The following is a 21684-nucleotide window of genomic DNA, read 5'->3' on the forward strand; positions in this document are numbered from 1 at the left end:
ATGAAAATTTTTTTTATCAACACTTTGACTTTTAACCATTTTTTAAGTTGTGTGCTAATTGGGGTGTATAATTTAAGAGAATCAGTTTGAAGTTTGTACTATACTCATATATCACGACCCAAAAGAAAATTTGGTATCTTAATTCACTATTTTCTTTGGTAATAAGCAACATATATGATTACATATTTGTGATGCGATCAAGCAAAATCAGCCGGAACTTGGAAATATTGATTTTGAGATATAGCCAATGTCCTTTTGTTTTGGAAACTCTTTAATTGCTCATATCTTTGGAACTGGTTGTTCAATTTCAGATTTGTAAATACTTTTTACTATCCTATAAGAAACTTGACAATTTAATATTTCCAAGTTCCGACTGATTTTGCTTGATCGCATCCCATTGATTGGACCATCTACTATTTCCACACAAAATAGACAAAAATTACAATATCCCCACCACCTCACAGAAATCCACATAAGTCATTTCATGACCACTCAATTTCACAAGAATTAAGGCAACTATCACACATCAAACAGTGCTCAATTTTTTGGTCCAGCTACATCTAAAAAAAAATAAGCACAGGGATTTATAGTGTGCTATGCACAGGCTTTATTTATCTCACAAGCCTCCGCACACTTTACAGGACGGTAAAATCTGCTCAATTGTGTCACAAGTTTCATGGGATAAAAACGAATGAATTTGAGATAAATACCGGTCCCATCACAATCCTTTTATAGTGTATGCGCTCCAATTGCTACACATCAACAGCATGGCTCGTTTCACAAAGACGTACGATCATATGATCAACCATAAGACTTTGTGAAACGGGGCACAGATCATACTAGGCAAGTTGGCTCATTGAGCATATAATGGCTGTCACCATCGCTACTTCAGATTCATATGGCCAATCGGAATCGCTCATGGCTACATAAATGAGGAAGAATTATGACAGTACCTGTAACTACCCAATTATGTCAAGAGCGTCACAAAGTGTTGACCTCAAATATATGCAGGGTATAAGGGAACAAACCAAAAGATCGATACGTCCCGTAACTACGCTTTCTCAAAACCCCTCCCTCCCTACCAGAAGCGTAATAATGAAATGTTGAAATTTTGACATAATAATAATGACACATTCTTCTGACGATGTTTTTGTACAAGCGTAAAGTATTTTTACCCCTCCCACCTAAACGAAACTAGTTTCGTCATATAGGACGTCATCGATCTTTTGGTTTGTTCCCTAATACAGATGCGGGTAATGTAATCAGGAGCAGAAAATTGAGAAAAACTGACTTTCTCTGAAAAGTGACCTTTGGCATTTAATTAATATATTCTATTTTTGTACCTTGGACACTTTATGCTATAATTGAATTTAAATAAAGTTCTATTTTAGTTGGAGAAGTGGAAGACAAATTATGAAATTTCACCTTTAACATTTTTATTTTGCTGTTAATATTGAAATTGTGTACTGTTGTTTTGTTGCATAATGCCTATATTGATTTGTCAGACACATGATAACTTGATGAGGTCAGCATCCATCATGGAGATGTTTTTGGCACTAGGTTCATAACTACTACTTGCAGTTCCCTTTCACACTCTCTAATCCTGATTACAGGCATACATGAATACTTGTACATTATATTACTTGAATCAATGTTTCCCTGTCCACAATCGGCTAACACAATTACTTAGGTGTTTGCTTGCTGTGATTTAAAAAAAGGGCCTAGTTTTACCGCTGCGTGGAATATATACTCCCCGCCACAAAAATCCACTCAAGTGCATTTCATGGTATGCAGAATTCATTGATTTTCAGAACAACAAGATCAGCTAGTATACCCATGAAAATCAATGCACGCAAGGTTTCACATATGGAGAGTTCAACCTCCTTCATTCTCAAATTGCTAAGTTAACATAATACTAGTCAAATCTTTGCTATGCATGCATCTGGTCCAATTAGTGTCCAGATTTTTTAGACAGGAATTTTATTAATTTCAAGATAATTGGTCATAATCTTGCTTTAATATTAAACTCATCTTGATAGTTTACCAAAAAAGTGGTTTTTACTTATGCTGAATACAGGGCACAGCCTCTGTAAGACTTTAAGGGACATTCATGGGGATGGTTAAATTAAATTTGTAGAATTTAAAATGTAACACCAAATGAAAAGTTGCAACATGCTAATTTTGACAAAACAACATGTTTTGAAATGAGTAATTTGTGTCTAAATTATATACCTACAACCCTGTTACTGCAAAGCATAAAATGTTTCTGTGACTGAAAATTTAGTGAATGCAGTTTATTCGCAAAATTTTCATGCACGCATATATTTAGAGCTTGAAGGGAATGTATAAATTCACAAAATTTCATGTTGCAGAAACATCGGTTCTCTAAAATGTAAAATTTAAATGCCATGAAAATATCATGTTTGACAGTACACTTGAGATCCCAGAAATAAGAAGGCACTTTAATCAAAATGTGACATGCCAAAATGATTTTTCCTTATTGAGAAATGTCTACATGTACGTAGGGTAACTGTAACACAAAATTTGGAGGAAACTCAAAATTTCTGAATGTCCCTTGAAGAGGGTTACAAGTAGCGTTATGGTGCGCCAGAAATTCAGCAACTACCAGCTTAATAAGAAATGTGAAAAAGTCTTGGGAGAATTGCCAACATTTCAAGACTTTGGAAAATACCATACAGGCATGATGGTGACTGGTACTGCGTTTGATCAGAATGTTCTTCCAGCCACTTATTATATCATGACAATGTTCACATCCCACGTTTAGAAACGTGCGCATGGAACATAAACGTGCGCATGGAACATATTTCCTCCTAACACTATCCGGTGTTCAATCGGCAAACATTCCCAATGTTGTTCTTATCCGTTTGCTGAATGTTTGAAAGTGTTCCGATCCTGTACGATCTCCAATCTTCATCTGCCATCGCGACCGATACCTTCCACTGTCGTGGGCAGCCGCTAGCTATGCCGTATTATTAACTCTCAAACCTTTTCCGCAGTAAATACTCATCCTTTTGTGTCAGCGTTTTCTTCAATCCGATGGTCTCCCTTCTATTTGTTGTAATTTTGATTCGTACAAACCGCACAGCATGCTGTTAGCAGGTTATAGTCACTTCACATTTCATTATTATACAGGACTTAAACAAATAACTTAATTGTTGGTTGTTCAACACCTGTTTACACAGGCTCATCTCCAACCTGTACACCATTACCATTTTGTTTAGGTGTCTTCTCCAATTTTGAGGCCAATTGAGGATATCCTACTTCTTCTCTGTGCCTGTTCAGTGCTGGTCCCCACTCAGATTCTGGTTGGATGGACATTCGTAGACGCTGTCAACAACAACAAAAACAAAGTTTTAGTTCTCAAAATCTAACCAGGAGGTTTTTCAAACACTCTAAAACATTTGGCCAAAAACAGCATTTTTCAATTTCCACAGCTCCATAATTACTTAAATAAAATTTCAGGTCAAAAAACATTAAAATTAAAAATGTGCCTCCACAGAATAAAATCTTAAAAACATGCACTGCCCCCTACCTTTGACCTGGTTGATGAATTCCAACAAACTTGAAACTTACACCATGGCTAAAATGACCAAGGTTAATATGATCAGAAACCTGCATACAGGCATCAATTTAACATTGGGGGGATGATTGTATGGACAATAACCTCTTATCAAAATAATGGGGGGATTGATCCCCCATCCCCCCAGGATTCACTCCTATGCTGTACCAAAATGCAGTCCAATGCTATAGGTGCCTCTGGTATCTTCAAACAAAGATATGTTCTAACTCACCTCAAGGAAAGTTCCTTCAGCACGCCAGATGAGATGGAAGATAGCATAAGCGGGAATGGGTACAATGCCACCGAGTATCATCAACCATCCTAATGCTTCACCACCATCCGTGTATGTGTAATCCCCGTATGTCAATGGAGCGTAGGTCGCACAGAAGAACACAAAGATGAACTGTTGGAAGACAAGAGAAATATTAGGTCAAACGGTAAACCTGTAGAAAGCAAACTCTTTCATTTTTGAAGCAGACTTTGTCAATCTTTTTTTCTCCTCCCTTTAAATGCAGACTGCATTCCTGCAGGTACAGGGATACTTTTCACACAGATGTATTTATGCAGTGAAAGATAAAATTAATGGGCTATTCCAGTTGAAACCCGTACACCCCCTATGGGAGACCCAACCTTCTCATCACAATTAGATAATAATAATAAATAAAATCGCACAAGGCAGCTTTTTGAGATTGAAACACACAATTGAACAATGTGCTTTTCTGAACGATGTTCACAACAAAATAATAAAGTTACCCATTTCCTCAATTCATCCAACAATGTCACTGTTTACTTACCACAATGATGAAGGTGAGATAATCATCCAGCATGCCTTCCAGTAGGGATTAATCTTGAAACCAAGCATAGATGTCATGTCAGATTCAAACCGTGTTGCACCTGAAATGGATGGGAACAAGGAAACGTTAACTTCATACTGAAGGCCTATATATTGGTTCTGACAAACCTATTTAAAAACTTGTTAACCAATGGTCATTGTTAAAAGTTACAAAATGAAAAGTGGATAACTGCTCCAGGTTACAAATCCAGAGCTGTGATTTTGCTTTTAAAAAGAAAAGAAAACCTAATCTGGAAATGCTGCCTGACCCTAAGCTGATTATTCCTGTAAGGCTAGCTTATATCCTGCATGCACCAATACTTGAGCCATCACTTGAAAAAGAAGATGTGGAAGTAAGAGTTGTAGTCCTACTATGTAGCCTATTGTAGGGCCTATTGAGTGGCCTAGGGGGGGGGGGGATCAGACCCTAATTGTAAGACGATGCATGTGCTCAAGGTGATATTTACTTACACCTAATCATGTTACTCTCTTGCAAATTTCATGAGAAACAAGGAATAACAATGTTTCTTGAGCTCACAATCCAGAAATATACCACTGCATTAATAGCTTGTAAAATTACTTCTGAATTTATACTGGGTGACCAATGAATTAACTAAAAGTTAGAATATATCTTTGGCTTACCATATCCCCATGCAACCACCATGCATTCCATGAATGCTACAATAAGCAGAGAGAATCCAGCTGAGTAGTTGTCCATCAATGTCACCAGGTAGATGCCACCCTGAAAATATAACAAGGAACATTGAATGAAGCAATCACTTTCAGTATGCAACAACATAATTCTTCTACCTCTATACATGCCTTTTCCATTCTGTATTTGCTCTATGATATGCCCTTCTAACAGGCACTCACCTGCGCGTGGTGTCTAGGACGCCTCAATTTTCACCAGTTGCACCCCCATAATTAATTCATGATATCATAAAATTGCAAAGACAAAACATATTGTAAAGTTAACATCAAAAGTCTATTTTGACTGCTTGCAAAGTGAGACCCATATATCAGCCAATCAGGATACCAGTTGCAGAAGGTTTTCTAAGGCACTATAATTACAGATGATTATATCAGGTAATTGACCAATCAGGGGCCTTGTACCAAAGATGCCTATGGGGTTAAAAACAAGCATGTATTGCTACTCTCCAGAGTTTTACATCATGGAATAAAGATAGAGCACGAAGTGCGATGGAATTGCAACTCCGATCATCGATGTGAGGTCAGCGATAAATCACGCTTGCAACATGTGGACCCATAGATGGCAGCAGCATTTTTCTTTAATTCAGACGTCATACGTAAGTTTACGCATATTTTTTTAGGTAGATTTTAGTAGTCAGTGGTGGCAGCAGCATTTTCTTCACTTTTCTAAAAGGCACAGGGTTTAATTACAAATTCTTCAATTTATTATTTGAAAATTATACAGTCATGAGTTAATATTTAAAGTACATACATGTATAAATGGTCATAGTTACCAAAAGAAAGGAAACTTAAACAAATGAATTGTAGCAATATTCAATATTAAAGATGACTTATCAATGGGGTGGGTAAAACGGGGAAGCCGACATGCCACCTTTTTGCATTGCTGGTATATGAGTCCAGAGGCCTGTTTACATCCTGGAATCAGCCAAGAAGATTTCTTTCAACAATCCAGGAGATTTTCAGAAATGTGTGCCACTTTAGAGTGATTGTTAAATTTTCCCACCAAATTGTGATATAATAAATGCATTTTCAGAGAACCTCTTGCATGGCAAGGGAGACTTGGTATCGCTCTATCTCCTATGGGCATGTCAGCAGGGGCTGTTAATTGTGTAGTTGAAATTATAGGCCGGGCCATCTTGTGGGTACAAATGATAGCGTGTTCATTGCTACAGCTGTTTTCAGCCCAGTGATTTTTGATGGAATAAAATTACCCACAAGACAATACGCAGGCTACCAGGCTTCAGTTTTTATCCTTGACCATGCATATCCTGCTGCCGGACAATCTCTTATTAAGATAACAATCAAGGAAATAATCAAGGAAATGGTGAAACCAAATGTTTTTATTTCTGCAATTTGAGCTATTATTGTTGAATGGAGATTATTGTATAAGCCATTGGATATTGGCCTTTACTGCTGTTACTAAAAAAACTAAATCCTACAAAGCTGTAATCGAGTTCTGGTCCCAACTTATTTCAAATGAAACAAACTGAAATAAACCAGGACTCTTTTTTCCCAAACCGAGTCCTCAAAGAAAAGCTTTCATGTTCACCCTTGCTATAGAAGAGTATAATATAGACTCTGAATCTGTACTTACTCTAGTCACCATGGGTAAGGCTAGCAGGAACCAAGCAACGCAGAATCCCAACGTGATCCATGTCTTATATTTGTAGATTTTGGGTACCATATGTTGTACTTCATCACACAGGGCCGTTATAACGGTTTCCATCATCACAAACTAATTGTAAAACAAGAGAGATACAGGTGGTATGTTACCATACTGAGAACATAATTTATTAATTACATAATCAATTGGATGGTGCTTGAAAATTGAAAGGGGCGTGCCCCTATCTACCGTTCATAATCTCATATTTCTCTCATTACCAAAGTAAAATTTAATCTCTGAGATGTGTTTAGTTTAGATGGTGTGAACAACAATGTGGTGAATTGTGGTAACCACATCGGAAGTGTATGTACTATCCTATTTTGCTTCGCATATCAAAACCGGGAGCAATACAACTCAAAATATGGAGGCATATTGTTTTAGTGGTAGGCCTCAATGTAAGATAGAAAACAGAATGAAAAGATTGGACCACACCCTTTAAGTGTTACTCAATGAGATGACAGAACAAGTAGGCCCATTTCGTAAGGTGAATCTTTTAAACAACCTTTAATATTGCACAATGTGAAATTTCTAATTTCCTCCCCCATCATGAGGATGTTCAATGCAGCTGGTTTGTTATGTTGCTTATATTGATTAATGTTTAAATACCCTTTAATATAGATAATGAATTCTTTCCAGTGTGGTAACTCTATTGTGCAAGTGAATTTGTGCGAGTATATATGGTCGTTGTAATGTATAGTGGAGTTCATGTACTTTCCTTCATAATATTTGTATGTATTAACTATTTTTGATGCCGTTTACTGTCTTTTGTAATGATTTTTATGGAAATAAAAAAAAATATTAGTCTTTCCATTATAAAATGTGTAGCTTTTAGCTACTAATATATTCATTCGATTTGTAATAAACCTTGAAGAATAATACAAATATAGTAACAGAATCATTTTCGACAGATGTGCATACAGGAAGTGACATTAAGATATCCATTAAATAATAAAAGTATTTGCAGCATTATTACTGAGTGAAGCAGCAGATGGATATGATGATGACAATGAGTTGGTGGAAATTATGTGCCAATGGCAGATCCTGTTATTGTATAACATTGGTAAAAAGCATGCGTCATTTGCAAAAGTTGTACTTTTGAACATCATATCTGCCCGACAGAAAAGTTGCCCACTACTGGTGTTCAGGCGGATGTTTAGGTATAGAACTGTATGTCTCCGCTTCCTTTAGCCAAAAACCCTAGTGCTGTGCATTTGTTTTTAGTTGAATGGATGTGGGATTTCTTTTTAATTGCATTTTTGGCACACTTTTTTGTTTGGGTAACTAATTTTTTTATTTTTCTCCCCCAACGATTAAAAGGAAAAATTGGAAATGTGCTAAAACATGTTTTTATAACCTATGCATGCAAGAAGCAGAGACACACCTTTTTTTTGTCTTGGATAACATAATCTTACCTGGCTGTCCAATCCAATCGTGAATAGCATAACAAAGAAGAGGATGGCCCATAATGGCGAGATTGGCATCCGTGAGAGTGCTTCTGGGTAGGCAACAAACGCTAGACCGGGACCTACAAAAGCCAATCAAGACAATGAAAATAATTAATAATTTAAATTGATTTTAAAGTGGAGAGAGTTTGTAATAATGAAAAAAATTGGTGGAAAATGTTAGCAGTTAAAGAGTTAGTTACAGTTACTTTGAGAAGGTCAAAACAAATTGGTGGAAAATATTAGGGGTTCAAAATAACTTTAATGTAGACAAATTAGGAAGATCACTGATTTAGCAGCTTTAGGATTGAACATGACCCATAACATAGCAAAAGAAAAAACATCTGTTTATGAAGACATATCAAGGACACTTAAAACTATACATCTTCCAAGGTACTGCTATTAACACCAAATAAAGGAAGGAAATTACAAATTACGGGCCTCAGATACAATGTCAGATAGTTTGAGAAAAATATGGGTGATCTTTTAAATGGCATTCACTTTAAGATTCATATCTCATGAACATGTGCAAGAGATCCAATCAAACTTATTTGCCAAAATGTTAATGTGATGCACGGTTACTAATGTTTAATAGCAGACCAGCACATATGATGTGGTATGGGAAGTTCTATAATTTACCAGCATGCAACTACTGTATTTGTACATCACAAGATTAGCTTTGTAACTGGTCGATAGCAAGTCGGTTATTCTATATTTTAAAGGGAAACTTAAAATTAAAAATTGTATGATGTTTTTTTCCCCCAATAATATTACACAAGAATATTTATCTTTAGAACTGCAAATTGATGATTATATACATCCAGTATTGTTTAAGGATATTGTGAAAAATCTTTAACATTTTAATTGGACCTTGGGACCACAGTCATTAACTTCTAAGCAAAGTATACAAATCAGCTATGTGGGAGAGGGGGAGGGGACGGGAGGGAGGGAGGGGAGGGGAGGGGAGTGTATATCAGTGTGTAAATGTGTGTGTCCCTTACCGGAGTCAGTGACTTCAGAAATTGGCAATCCCGAGTCATGTGCCATGAAGCCAATCACACTGAAGATGACAAAGCCAGCCAATACACTTGTGCCGCAGTTGATGCCAGCAATGATGATAGCATCCCTGTCAAATAAATCAAACAAATTTACAAGGAAATCACGTTAGAAAAGTGTCAAGACTACACCTCAAAAATTTGAACTTGTAATTGTTAAATTGAAGTAAAAAAGGAAATGATTAAATGACATATATCATGGCACTAGTTTTGTTGTGTAATTAAATGAAGGGCAAAGTGAGAAACAAATTAATTTTGCGGAAATGAAAATTAGACAGTTGAAGTAAAATTGGCAACTTCTTTGACATAATCTATGGAATGACTCAATCTAGCAAGAGAAGCAAGAAAAATGAAAACTGGTTTAGGACATACTTAAAAAACAAAAAAGTTAAGGACAACCTAAATGAAATCAAAATTGGAATTGATAACCAATAAATCCACAAAGCTCATGATTTCAATTCAATTCAACTTCATTTCCATAATTTTAATAAGCCTGTGAACAAAAAGCATCTAAACAACAAAACCTGTATGGCTGAATGCCAAAAACAAAACAAGACAATCATCATCATCTGCTGATGCTATTAAGCTCATTTTCAACCATGTAATTTGGAGGAGTGCCACGTAACACTCCCTAAGATTAGCATCATTTGATCATATGTTGTTTGTATGGTGGTTTTGGTTATACTTGATCATATACATTATATTCCTCTTCCATAATTAATGCTTTTTTTTTTAATTTTAATTCACAGAGGAGCAGATACCAGTTAAACTATTCATCACCATCATGATATACCATTGTAGTCATTTTGAGCTAATCACTCCCTTTTTTCCTTACATGTGATGCGATCAAGCAAAATCAGTCTAAATCGGAAATATTGATTATTGTTTTGGAAACTCTTTAATTGCTCGTATCTTTGGGACTGGTTGTTCAATTTCAATGGGGTTTTCTGCAAATGCAGCTTTGTAAAGCTTTTTACTATCCTATAAGAAACAGAAAATTTAATATTTCCGAGTTCCAACTGATTTTGCTTGATCGCATCACATATTCACATGTATATAATTAAAACAACGAAAAGATGAGACCATATTTTTTTACTGAAAATAAGTGAAAATGTGAAACAAATCTGGTCATGATGATGAAGTGACAAAAAAATTGCACCGGAAAAAATATTGAAAAAAAAGAGTCAAGTGGCCATGATTGTGTACGCAACATTATCAGTCATGTTATAAAAATATTCAATAATAAGGACTACAGAAAGGGGTAATATTATTTAAAATCCTTATAACAGCACCTCTTCAGAGTTATCCTAGGCCAATCATTCAACTAATATTTTAATTATTATTTGTATTAAGTTCTAATATAGCAACCTGCATGGATATATGTTAGTGTTTTAATTAAGCAGCAAGAATTGAGAATTTATATTATTAATTAATTAAGTGGGGATAAGGGATTGAAAATGAAAAGGATGTGAAAGTGTTGAGCAAATTTATAAATTTTCAGATTGTTTAAAGAGAGCGACAATATCAAGTCATCTGTATCTTTAAACACAACGACGATTTATTTGCATTTTTTCCTCCTCACCCACGTGGAGCCATTAATGATGGAAATTTCCACTCTAGCAAAGATGATGCTTGTACATACATTACAACCACCCGATGACGACGACTGAGTGTCTGCAGTTTCAACAACATGTGCAATATCATTTTCATGAGTCGGAGATAACTGCATGTTACTTGCATTTCTTGTACACATCTTAGTATTGGTATTTTTTGTTAAAATAAAATTTTGAAAATTAATTGTCTGACCATTTTCTTTGTTTGATACATTTACTGGAATAATTTTCAGTTTTGTTTGGAATTGCCTCAGTCTATCTACACCTGTTTGAAATTGCCTTTGTCTGTCTACATATCTGTATGTTTGTTCAACTGTTTAATTATAATGGCGTTCAGGGTCTATGATTCGATTTACCTGATGCAAAGAGTGTATTATGTAAATAAAATGCTAGAAGTTAAACACCTTTTAAAGAGGATATTTTAGCTGTGTTATTTTTCACAATCTTAACATTTTTTTTTCCACAAGTTTTTAGATCCCCATATTTAACCATATGGATACAAAAATTGTGGTCATCATTGGAAGTCTCAATTTTTAAAATAAAAGCAAAAATAAAAACCTAGTGAAAATTTCTTTTATAGTACTGTCATATATTAGTGGCTTTGTCTGGTCGGTAGTGCCGGTATATGCATGTGTGCACACCCATAGATTTGTGTAGGGACCAGGAGAAAGAGTATAGTGTGAAAAAGTGTGCATTTACATCAGTATGAAATGAAATGATGATGATGAATATTATTGTAAAATGTTACCACTAAACGATACCTGCTGTTCATCATCCTCATGCTTTGGTTAACAGCCACAGAATCGCGTGGGAGGATAGCGGATATTATGCAAGATTTAAGAACAAATATGCTGGCAGGAGTGGCAGTGTTTATAATTAGAAGTCTGTGGTCAGCATATATTTTATCACTAATAAAATGAATATTTTAAATATTGTTTCAGCTGTGCGTTGGTGATTATCCAACAAGGATTTAATGGAGTTAGGCCGGATTATTTTTTAGGCTTTTGTCCGGATGATTTTCATTCAGAGTAATAGATTGTTTGATCGTATCATGTTATCCAGTGGTGTAGTTCTGGGCAGGACACAAAAGCCCCTTAAAATTAAGAAATAATTATGGGTTTATTTGTTTTGTATATTAAATGCAAAATTTGCTAGATGCATTCTTGGAAAATGATTTAATATTATTTATTTTAAAGACTTTTTATATGGTTCTGAGATCATTTGGGTCTACTTGGTGAATGTCATTTTCTTTTTTAAATATGGTAATAATACTTATTATTAAAGTAACCCTATTAACCATGCTAACTGCCCTATGGTGCTTTGACTGAAGTGCCCCATTATGCCCAGCCCTGTCCTGAAGGGGAACTACCTAGACTGTTGGGTTTTATTGGACTGAGGATGCTTCGAGTTGATTTAAAGTACACATTCAAAAATTAAAATCTATTTTTGACCAGTTCTCACAAATTTGACATAAGGCGACGAAAAAAACCCCACTTCTACAGGCCAGAACGACCCAGATTTTCCAATTTAGAGATATTTTCTTTTGCTTTTTGCTGTATGGATGTAAAGTTAGCCGTTTCAAGTTGTTTTTGGGCCAAAAAAAGGATGTACTAACTAAGCACAGATCTGTGTAATTTGTTAATTTTTTAGAGTATGGGTCATATGCCAAATAAACCAAAACCTACACCCTACTTGAAAAGTCTGCCCACCTGTAGAACAGTGTTGTTTTTTTCGTCACCTAACCTCACATTTTGCATATCCATCACCAGAACCTAAATGATATTGGTCCAATGACATTTGAAATGTACCTCCTTTTATTTAGAAAAAACTAGTGGAATGAGAGTAGTTTGAACTATCTCTCCTCTCCATCTTGGTTAATCAAGACCATGTAAACAAGGATATCAAGGTAACTGTATGCCTGCTCTTACAGTACTGATCAAAGGTCTCTGAATTTTCTTGTGGCGTGAGATGCAAAAGTGATGCTCATCGGCATGCCCGGCTTTTACTTGCCACCATCGACGCCAATACCGAAACATGCGGGCCTCATGCGTTTGTGTGGCAAATGCCTCGACATCCTACACATTTGTTCGCAGTTAAGACATGTGACCAGGTGCAGATGTGAGGCACTTGGCACCACGTTAACTTCGCGAAATCGACACAAAAGGCAATTGCCCGCGCATTCCACGCAAAACGTATATCAATCACCTTTGATCAGTACTGTATATGGTTGGTAATGATAATGTAACATCTTGCTTAAACATGATTGACAATTTGTTACTTTGATTTTCTTTGACAAAACATATTTGTCGCACTGATTGATTGGTTGAATGAGCGTTACAATGAGCACCAGATGCTTTGTAATAAAACATGGAACTAGAATACATCAAAAGTTGGCAAGTCTTCAAGTTAACATAAATATTGAGCACCATTATGCACTTATTCAAGCCTTCAATCTCAGAAAAATGTGTTCCAACACTTGCTCTATTTCGCGTGTTCTTCTTACCACACTACATGGGTGCGTATGGGCACATACTACACAACTCAAAAATTTAAAGGATCAGAAACAATCCTGATTTGGATTCTTTCTTCTTGTCTGTTCTCATGGTGGTGACCTTTTTTTATCAGGGTCATGGGACTACAGAACTTGGTGATGCATATGTGCAGTTTCCCGAGTGAACATCAATGAATGAAACGATACTTTGCTTTTTTTGAAAAATGTCAATAAATAAGTCTGATCCTATAATTTTTTGAGTTGTGTATTTGAATCATTTGAACCTCTTTACAGTAGTGTTGCCACAATGTTCATCTTCTGCATACCTCTTCCACATCCCCCTCCCCCCATTAATCAATGGAGAAGATATGGTGAAGATGAGCATATTGGCCATTACAACATTGTACAGGAGTAGCAGGTGGAAAATTTCCAATTGGGACAATTTTGTCTGAGATTGTAGACACTGACCAAGGTACCAAGTCGGTTCAACCAGTTTGCTGCACAAATTGGTGTTGTATTATATGGTTATTTCAATGCACTGTAGAACTGTTATAATCTGATTTAATTCAAGAAAATATATAAATCTTTATCAATTACTAATTTGTATCAATGAGGAAAGGAAAACAATCATTCATTATTTCCTTTCTTGTCAACTTGATACTAGTCCATACTCAAGGCTCAATCTTGATGACAAAATTGATGTTAACATCCAACTCAAACCAAAATTTGATGAGATATTAGGAAAAAGGCCCTAGCATCAGTTGGAAAATTTAGAATTAAATATATAGCAATTGATTTAATGAGGATGTAATATTCAGAGATGCCACTGGGTTTGTTAAAAAAACCTGGAACATTATTAAAATTGTGATAAAATTATGAGCTTACAATACTTTGTTTTTGTGTGGTTTCATGCCAGTCAATTAAGCTTCCTCACATTCTCCCAAACAAAATATGCTGTCATCTTTTTCCCAGGTTTCATATTTTTATGTTCTTTAAACCCATTTTCCAGTCAGATTTGTGAAATTTCACTTCTTCGTTGATCGCTATGACATGGTTCCCAGCACTTAAGGTGTGCCTATTCAATAAAATATGATTAAGTGCTATCAGGACCCGGCAAAATGAAATGTTGTCGGTACAAATATTCATTGCACTGCAAAAACTAAGAGATTATGCCACATTCTTTGGAATGAAAGGCAGACTAAAAAAAAAAAACCCAAAAAACCCGGAAAAGTAGCACCTCTGAATATTTTATCTGAAGAGGTCGCACCCGAAATTTAGATCCGGGTACCTTGGGGACGGATGGTACTCCACCCAAATTTCACAGCCTTAGCTCTGCTGCTATGCAACATCAACCAACCAACCAGTCAACATTATAGAGGTAAATCAACATAATGAGGTGTTGTCATAAGTTTGCATAAAAATCTTGCCAGTGTTAAAAAAATAAAGGCACTAATAAAAAAAATACGACATGTTCAAATCTATGAAAGTGACCACAAGGTACAGTACTTCCACTTTGGACATACCACAACCTGGTAACTTGGTCAAAGGCCGAGTGTCAAAGGTCGACAGGCTGCAACGGCCATCTCTGCTGGAAAAGAACAAGTTATCACAACCCCAGTAGTTTAATTATTTTGCATTACTTAATGCCCATAATCATAACAAGGAGTTATGATTTTAATAAATATAAATAAAAAATGCATAAAATATTACATCATACGTTAAATATAAAACCTTGTAAACATCCCCCTTTCATCCCTGCCCATAATGCGACATGCATTAATACATGTAAGATCCACTTCTCATACACAAATAATTATATCATTGTCACTTACAGTACATCTCAATTAGTAGAATATGAACATGATGCCCGATCCCATCAAGTTAAATTCACTTCAATTTATAAAACCATTTAATGATGTTATGATTGGTATCATTTAGAATGTCTCGGACACAATGTAATAAATTGAAAGCGACGATTCAAATACTGGTAATTAAAAAAGTGCATTTGCAGTATTTATAAATGTCCAAAGTACACCCGATGTGACATCTTACATTTTGACTCGCTTTAGCTGCGCAAATGTGACTGCCTCGGGCACTATCCGTGATCCCCGCAGATGAGTACAAATATTTTTTGTTTTTGGATGCTTATCCATAAAATTGTCATATGTAAAAAAAATTATCAAAAGGAAGAAAACGGCAGTGTTGATAATGAAGATCTATTCAATCGTGTAAGGACCAGACCAGTCCTACTTTACGCCCCTTGTACTATATGGCTTACGAAAAACAATATCATCCTAGTACCTTGCACCCTAGGCAGGTTAGTTCTCAGTCTTTGGAGGCCATAGTAATTTAGTAAAAGCATGGAAGTAGTTAAAGTACCGGTCTGGTAGCTCTAGTATGGACAGATTCCTTTAACATTGACTAATTAAATGTGACACATGGATATTTCTTTAGGTCGTTTTTAGTCTTATCACTTGTACTTTTTTGTAGGGATATGTTATTACACTCTTTCCAAAAAATCTGATTTTCAGGTTTAGCAAATCACGGATAGTGCCTTTGATGAAACTTTGTGTATCCAATGAATGATGCATCAGTTGTATTGCTCACATTTCAGCTTGAGGTATTTGTTAATTAATTAATAAGGGAGGGAGTGAGTGAAGAAGGGAAGGGAAGGGGTAAGGAGTTATGCAGTATTTTAATGCATCTGAGAAGCATAGGAAAATGATTGCTGCTACAACATGGGAGTCATGAAGTCATTCATTCCCAGGAATAGAGAGCATAATGCTTATTGTTACAGTAGGCAGATAGGTATGTTCTGTGCAACAGTGAACACATGGGAATCGCACGTGGTCGCACTGTCCACACTTCGTCGGTAGATAAAAATACATTTTAAAGATTGGGGTATAGGATCAGTCCTTGGTTGCCTAGCATAAAATCCAATGGTCCAGAGTTGCAGGTGAATACGAGCAAGGCTGGGGTTTGTGTGTGGGGTGTATCAGGCAACATGTCCTATTATTAGGCTAAAACAAAACTAAAGTCTGTTCCCGCAGGTGGCCTGAAAGTATAAATGCAAAATGCTTTGTTTTTTAATTATTTGAGTCAAGATTTTTGTCAATCAGTAGCAAGTATGTTAGACACATAAATTGACAAGTGTCAAGAAAATTTATTTTAGAATATTTAGTTTCTTTTTTTTATGTTGCTTGAAAACGAAATGTATGAGAATAAAATCTTTAAAAAATTGGTCATCATTTTTTTGCTTGAAATATATAACTTTTTCTAAAATTTCTCAAATAAAAAAACATATAATAAAACTGCTCCCAATAAACACAATATACACGGCCTGCGGGAATCAAACTGTTTTTGTCTAGCCTTATATACCGGTTTTATTTGACAAAGATTGAACACCATTTTGAATGCATACACATGGTCTATTTCCTGCAGGTGATTGCAGTCTGGTACCATGCCAACATTCTGTGGTTTTCTATTCAATTGCATCCTTTGTGAATTGCATCATTAGATATATTGCCAAAACGATCCATTATCATTTAACCGGCACGTATCAAAAGCAATGCAAAATCACAAAAAAACACAATTCACCATCTCTGAATGACATTGTTTCATAACATATTTGGGTTTATATAAGTTAAAAGCAAAGGAGATATTTGGCTTTATGTAAGTTCAAAGCCAAGGAAATTTTGGAATTTTCCCAAACATGTACATCTTTTCATGGCATTCTTTTCATAATTCTCACCACCACTAATGATATTTTCTCGCTGGTATACTTCCTCATACTACACACGGTACATATTTTGGACATCAAACAAATTAGTATAGCAGGAAGTACTCACATTATATTTTTTCCCACAAATTTCAAGAATAATTTTATCAGTGTGAATCAGACCCATAGCAAGATTGATAAAAAAATATAGGCTTCACCAAAATTGGAAATAAATTTCTCAAAAAGTGGGTTGGCCTCGGCTGTCCCATTTGCTACAGCCCCTGTGAACAGCTTGCGAGTTCATCAAAACTGGAATATAATTTGAAGAGGCTGCAAAATATTTGTGAGTTGATACTTTCTGACTCTTTCATCCCCATCCTGACACACACCCCCCACCACACACATACCCCCACCCACACACCAACATGTAAAATAACCATTTCCTGCTATACTGCATTGATTTTCATACTCATGTATTAGTTGCATTAAGACCATTGTATACTCCAATATCACAGTATCTGACAATGCTGAGCCTGTGAGCATCACACAATAAAATATATATTGCCATCTCTTGGAAGATATGACAGTGTTTACCCAACCTTGATTCAGTGGCGGTGCTAGGGGGAATATGCCCCCAAGTAAGAACTCTTGGCACCCAGTAAAACACCAAAATTACAAAAAAATTCCAACTTTTTGCGAAAAAAATAATACGACCAAAAATTTGACCCCCCCCCCCCCCGCCGAAAACAAAATCACTTTGCCTCCTGAAAAAATTCCTGCTGCCACCACTGCTATGATTTTCCCGCAACCAATTGGAAGTGTACAGCCTGTTGAAAAATATCAAACTCAACGATGACCAGACATCCTCCATCCCCCAATGAGAATGTTCAATGTTAATCAGAGTCGTAAAAATCTGGCTCTATTAATTGTGGATGTGGTATTACAGCTTCGATTTGGAGTATACATTGGACTTTACACTTTGTTACTAAACAGTTATTAACCACATCCTTAATTCATCAAATCAAGTTGATTTCAAAAATCTCCCCTTCCACTCTTTGTATTAAAAACTATTATATTATTATAGTTACACAAAGTAAATATACTGTACCAATGTTAAAGAATGCATAACGGTCTACAAAATGTACTTCTTCAATATTATCACAATTAATTTTTTTCCAGGTTTTAAACCATTTCAACATTTGTGTTTTACTTGAAAAATTCTGCATACTTGTACAGATTCTTGTAAATTGCCATAAATATTGTTATTACACTTACAATGCAACTTTCTTTTTGATTGAAAGAATAATTGTTATGCCATATACGTCATCTAGCAATGACATTAATCCCCTCCCCAACCCCATCCCACAGTCATAGCAACAAGATAATATTTGTCATTGGTCTTACAAAATTTGTAAAGCTGGAAAAATATAACCCACCTACAAAAACTCAATTCTTTGATTAGAAAATATGTTCCCGTTGAAATATAGACCATTTTTAGTAGCATTCCATAACATTGAAGCAGTAAATTAAATGTGATATTTAGTACAAAGAATATGTACATACAAGAAAACATGACCAATTCCCAATTTCCCCTTGGTCATTTCAATAACCCGTACACTCAAATATGGACATACTAAAATTACAACATCAAATGATTTGTATAAATAGCAGATGATTAATGGATAATAGAATCAGATAAATACTGTATGATCAAAACAGCTTCATGCACTAGTGCTTAAAAACTAGGGCTAAAATTTGGCTGACAAAGCTGACCTTCCCTTGACAAGCTCCTAAAAATACTATTTTTGATTGATAATATTTTACAAATTGGCAGCTTCTTAACATTTTTTTCAAAGGTAAAACCCCAGTAACAAAAAAGTGTCCAGAAAATTAATATGGTGGCCCTATTCCTGGAGAAAATCTTTTACCCCTCCTTTAAGTCTCTTCAACAAGTCAAGTCCGCTCCACCTGTCACCAGTTTGACAGCCAAATTTTATCCCCATAATACAAACCCACATCCATGTTATACCAGATCCGCCAGCATCCCTTTCTCCCTTACTGAAAAAGGAGACTAGATGCAATGGCAGACCAAGTACCGCAATGCTCAGTCTTTCGCCCCTTCCTCCCCTATAAGCTTACCTGTAATAGTTGTTATGAAACTTGTTGTAGCTGGCCATGGTTTGAAGACTGCCCCAGCCGATGCCAAGAGAGTAGAAAATCTGAACTGCTGCATCTTTCCAGATCTATAATGAAATTGCACTGTTAAAAATCCATCACAACTAAGTGGATGGGGTCCATAACTGTACTGTAACCCCGCGCCTGGTGTCGCTAGTAAAGATGAGTATTAGAATTGTGTCTGCTTCTGAGGTTGCTGTCACTGGTTCACTCAACCTGGTTGGGAAAAACACCCCTTCTCCCTCCCTCAATATTTCCTAAATATTTATTATTCTTTTATATCCTTTCAACACTAATAGATGCTTCTAATTAAAGCCAGATTCATACTTGGATTCAGAGACTTTTTTTAATTGGATATACCTTGGGCTACAAATCACGGATTTAAGTTATAGATAAATTCTTTTCACATGATAAATTTGCCCGAGTGGAATTTGATTGACATGCAGCCCTCGAATTAATTCCCTTACACTGCGGTCTTTATTGCCAAGTATGGGGTGGGGTGACCCCCACGAATAAATCGGGCATGAGACTGCACTTTCCGTAATGCCCTCAAAATATGTCCTTTGGGCAAAAAGGCAGTCACTTGCGTGCCCTAATGAAGTTGCTGTCGGTGCCCCAGCCCTGCCTCTTCATTTATAAAATCATCTATCTATGTTTGTGTGTGTTTTCTTCTCTTTTGAGAAATTGCCTTGGTGCCCTTCTCAAATTTTCAACAGTTGCCATGATGCCCTCTTGAAATATTACAAACTGCCGTGCTGCCTTGCCTTTTCAGTGAAAATCCAAGGCAAATTTTCAACTTGCCCTAAAAAAGTTGCCGTGCCCCTTCAGATCCTTAATTCGAGGGCTGTTGACATGGCATATTAATTCCCTTACACTGCGGTCTTTATTGCCAAGTATGGGGTGGGGTGACCCCCACGAATAAATGAATAACCCCTTGAAATGAAGCTACAACCCTCTCCTACATGTATTAGGGTTACTGTCAAGTTCCTATGCAAAGATCATTAAAGCAAATTAAAGACTGAAATTTTGACAAATTAAAAACCTGTTTATTTCGTTATTACCAAACCTGATGAACCTGTTTCAAGATCATTTAAAACAAAACAAACCCCATATACCAAGATATTTGCCAGTTGTATAATTTCTTAGTTTTGGACACTCCCAATTGATAATTTCAATCGTGGAATTAATAGGCCACACTGATTTCCTTTGGATAAGTGTTTGATTGTCTGTTAAGCAGGCAACAATATGATCCACACCCTTCAGGTAATGCTTTAACTTGGGAGTAATAAGTAACATAAAATTATTGCAAAAATACATCGAGCATGAATCCCTTATTCACGGCATCTGCAAAATCCAAGTTTGAATCGGGCCATTTTCCCCATTTGTGATTCTAATTACCAAAAATTACCAAACTTAGTGCTGCGCACGTATCTTTTAAAACCCATTTTCTTTTCTCTTCTTCCCCATTTTCCCTTATCATCTTTTCAATTTCCCCTAGCATCTTGTGTCCCACCCATTTCTTTCCCCTCCCAGCACATTAATGTTGACATAATTCCAAACCATCCATCAATCCTTCCAACAAATGCCTAACATACAAGTACATCTACACTTTGTATCAGCTTACAACCAAACTTAACATCAACACCTTCAGCTGTCAAATTTTGTCATCAGCATGTTTGTTAGGAGTCCACTTACCGAAGCGTCTTTGAGTTTTTTAAAGTCGGGCTTGATGTAATATACGATTCCATCCCAAGCTCCATCCAATGTAAGTCCACGGATAAGAAGGATAAATAGGACTAGGTAAGGGAATGTAGCCGTCACATAGACTACCTATATGGGAGGGAGGATTGAATGAGATGAAATAAAAAAAAAAATGTCAATTGTAAAGTCAATTTTTTGTGTGTGTTTTTATGTTCTTTTAAGCTTGCATGAAATTAAACGCACATGAAAATATATGCAAGTCTATGGAAAAATTAGAAACATGCTGAAAATTGAAAGTGTGAGAAGTACTCATGTGGAAATTACCATTTTAAATGATCGCATCAAAGGTGTTATCTCATTGAAGCTTTTCTACTGCCGCATATGTACATTGTGCAATTGTTCATAATTTGCAGATTTTGAACCACCGCTCTTGTTTTAAATTTTGAGTTTTTTTCCAGAGATCAATACATAAAGGAACATATTTGTGCTATTTTCTTTTCTTGGGAACTGCATTGAGAGCAAAAATCACACAAATGTTCTGCAAAAATTCTACTTATACAGTATTTCATAATTGCTAAAAAAATACATTTTTATGCTTTTACTCAAATATCATGAAAATCAACCTCACAAGATGATGAGTACAGTTCTTCTAGACAAAAGAATGCACATATACATGAGCTACTTTTAACATTTGTCCTTCCAG

General features: G+C 35.8%; 1 protein-coding gene across 1 annotated transcript in view; it reads right to left on the bottom strand.

The window, feature by feature from the left end:
* Positions 1-3818: 3818 nt before the first annotated feature.
* LOC140160503 (sodium- and chloride-dependent glycine transporter 1-like) overlaps positions 3819-21684 on the bottom strand; it is a 35653-nt gene continuing 17787 nt past the window's right edge. Inside the window, exons 7-14 of the mRNA XM_072183736.1 lie at positions 20976-21110; positions 19245-19348; positions 9230-9354; positions 8199-8311; positions 6718-6858; positions 5055-5154; positions 4375-4474; positions 3819-3983 (exon numbers count right to left, since the gene is read on the bottom strand). Coding sequence (XP_072039837.1) covers positions 3944-3983; positions 4375-4474; positions 5055-5154; positions 6718-6858; positions 8199-8311; positions 9230-9354; positions 19245-19348; positions 20976-21110 — 858 coding nt within the window. The 3' untranslated portion in view covers positions 3819-3943. The remainder of the gene's footprint in view (positions 3984-4374; positions 4475-5054; positions 5155-6717; positions 6859-8198; positions 8312-9229; positions 9355-19244; positions 19349-20975; positions 21111-21684) is intronic.

The sequence above is a fragment of the Amphiura filiformis genome, chromosome 9 (assembly GCF_039555335.1).
Source record: "Amphiura filiformis chromosome 9, Afil_fr2py, whole genome shotgun sequence".
NCBI lineage: Eukaryota > Metazoa > Echinodermata > Ophiuroidea > Amphilepidida > Amphiuridae > Amphiura > Amphiura filiformis.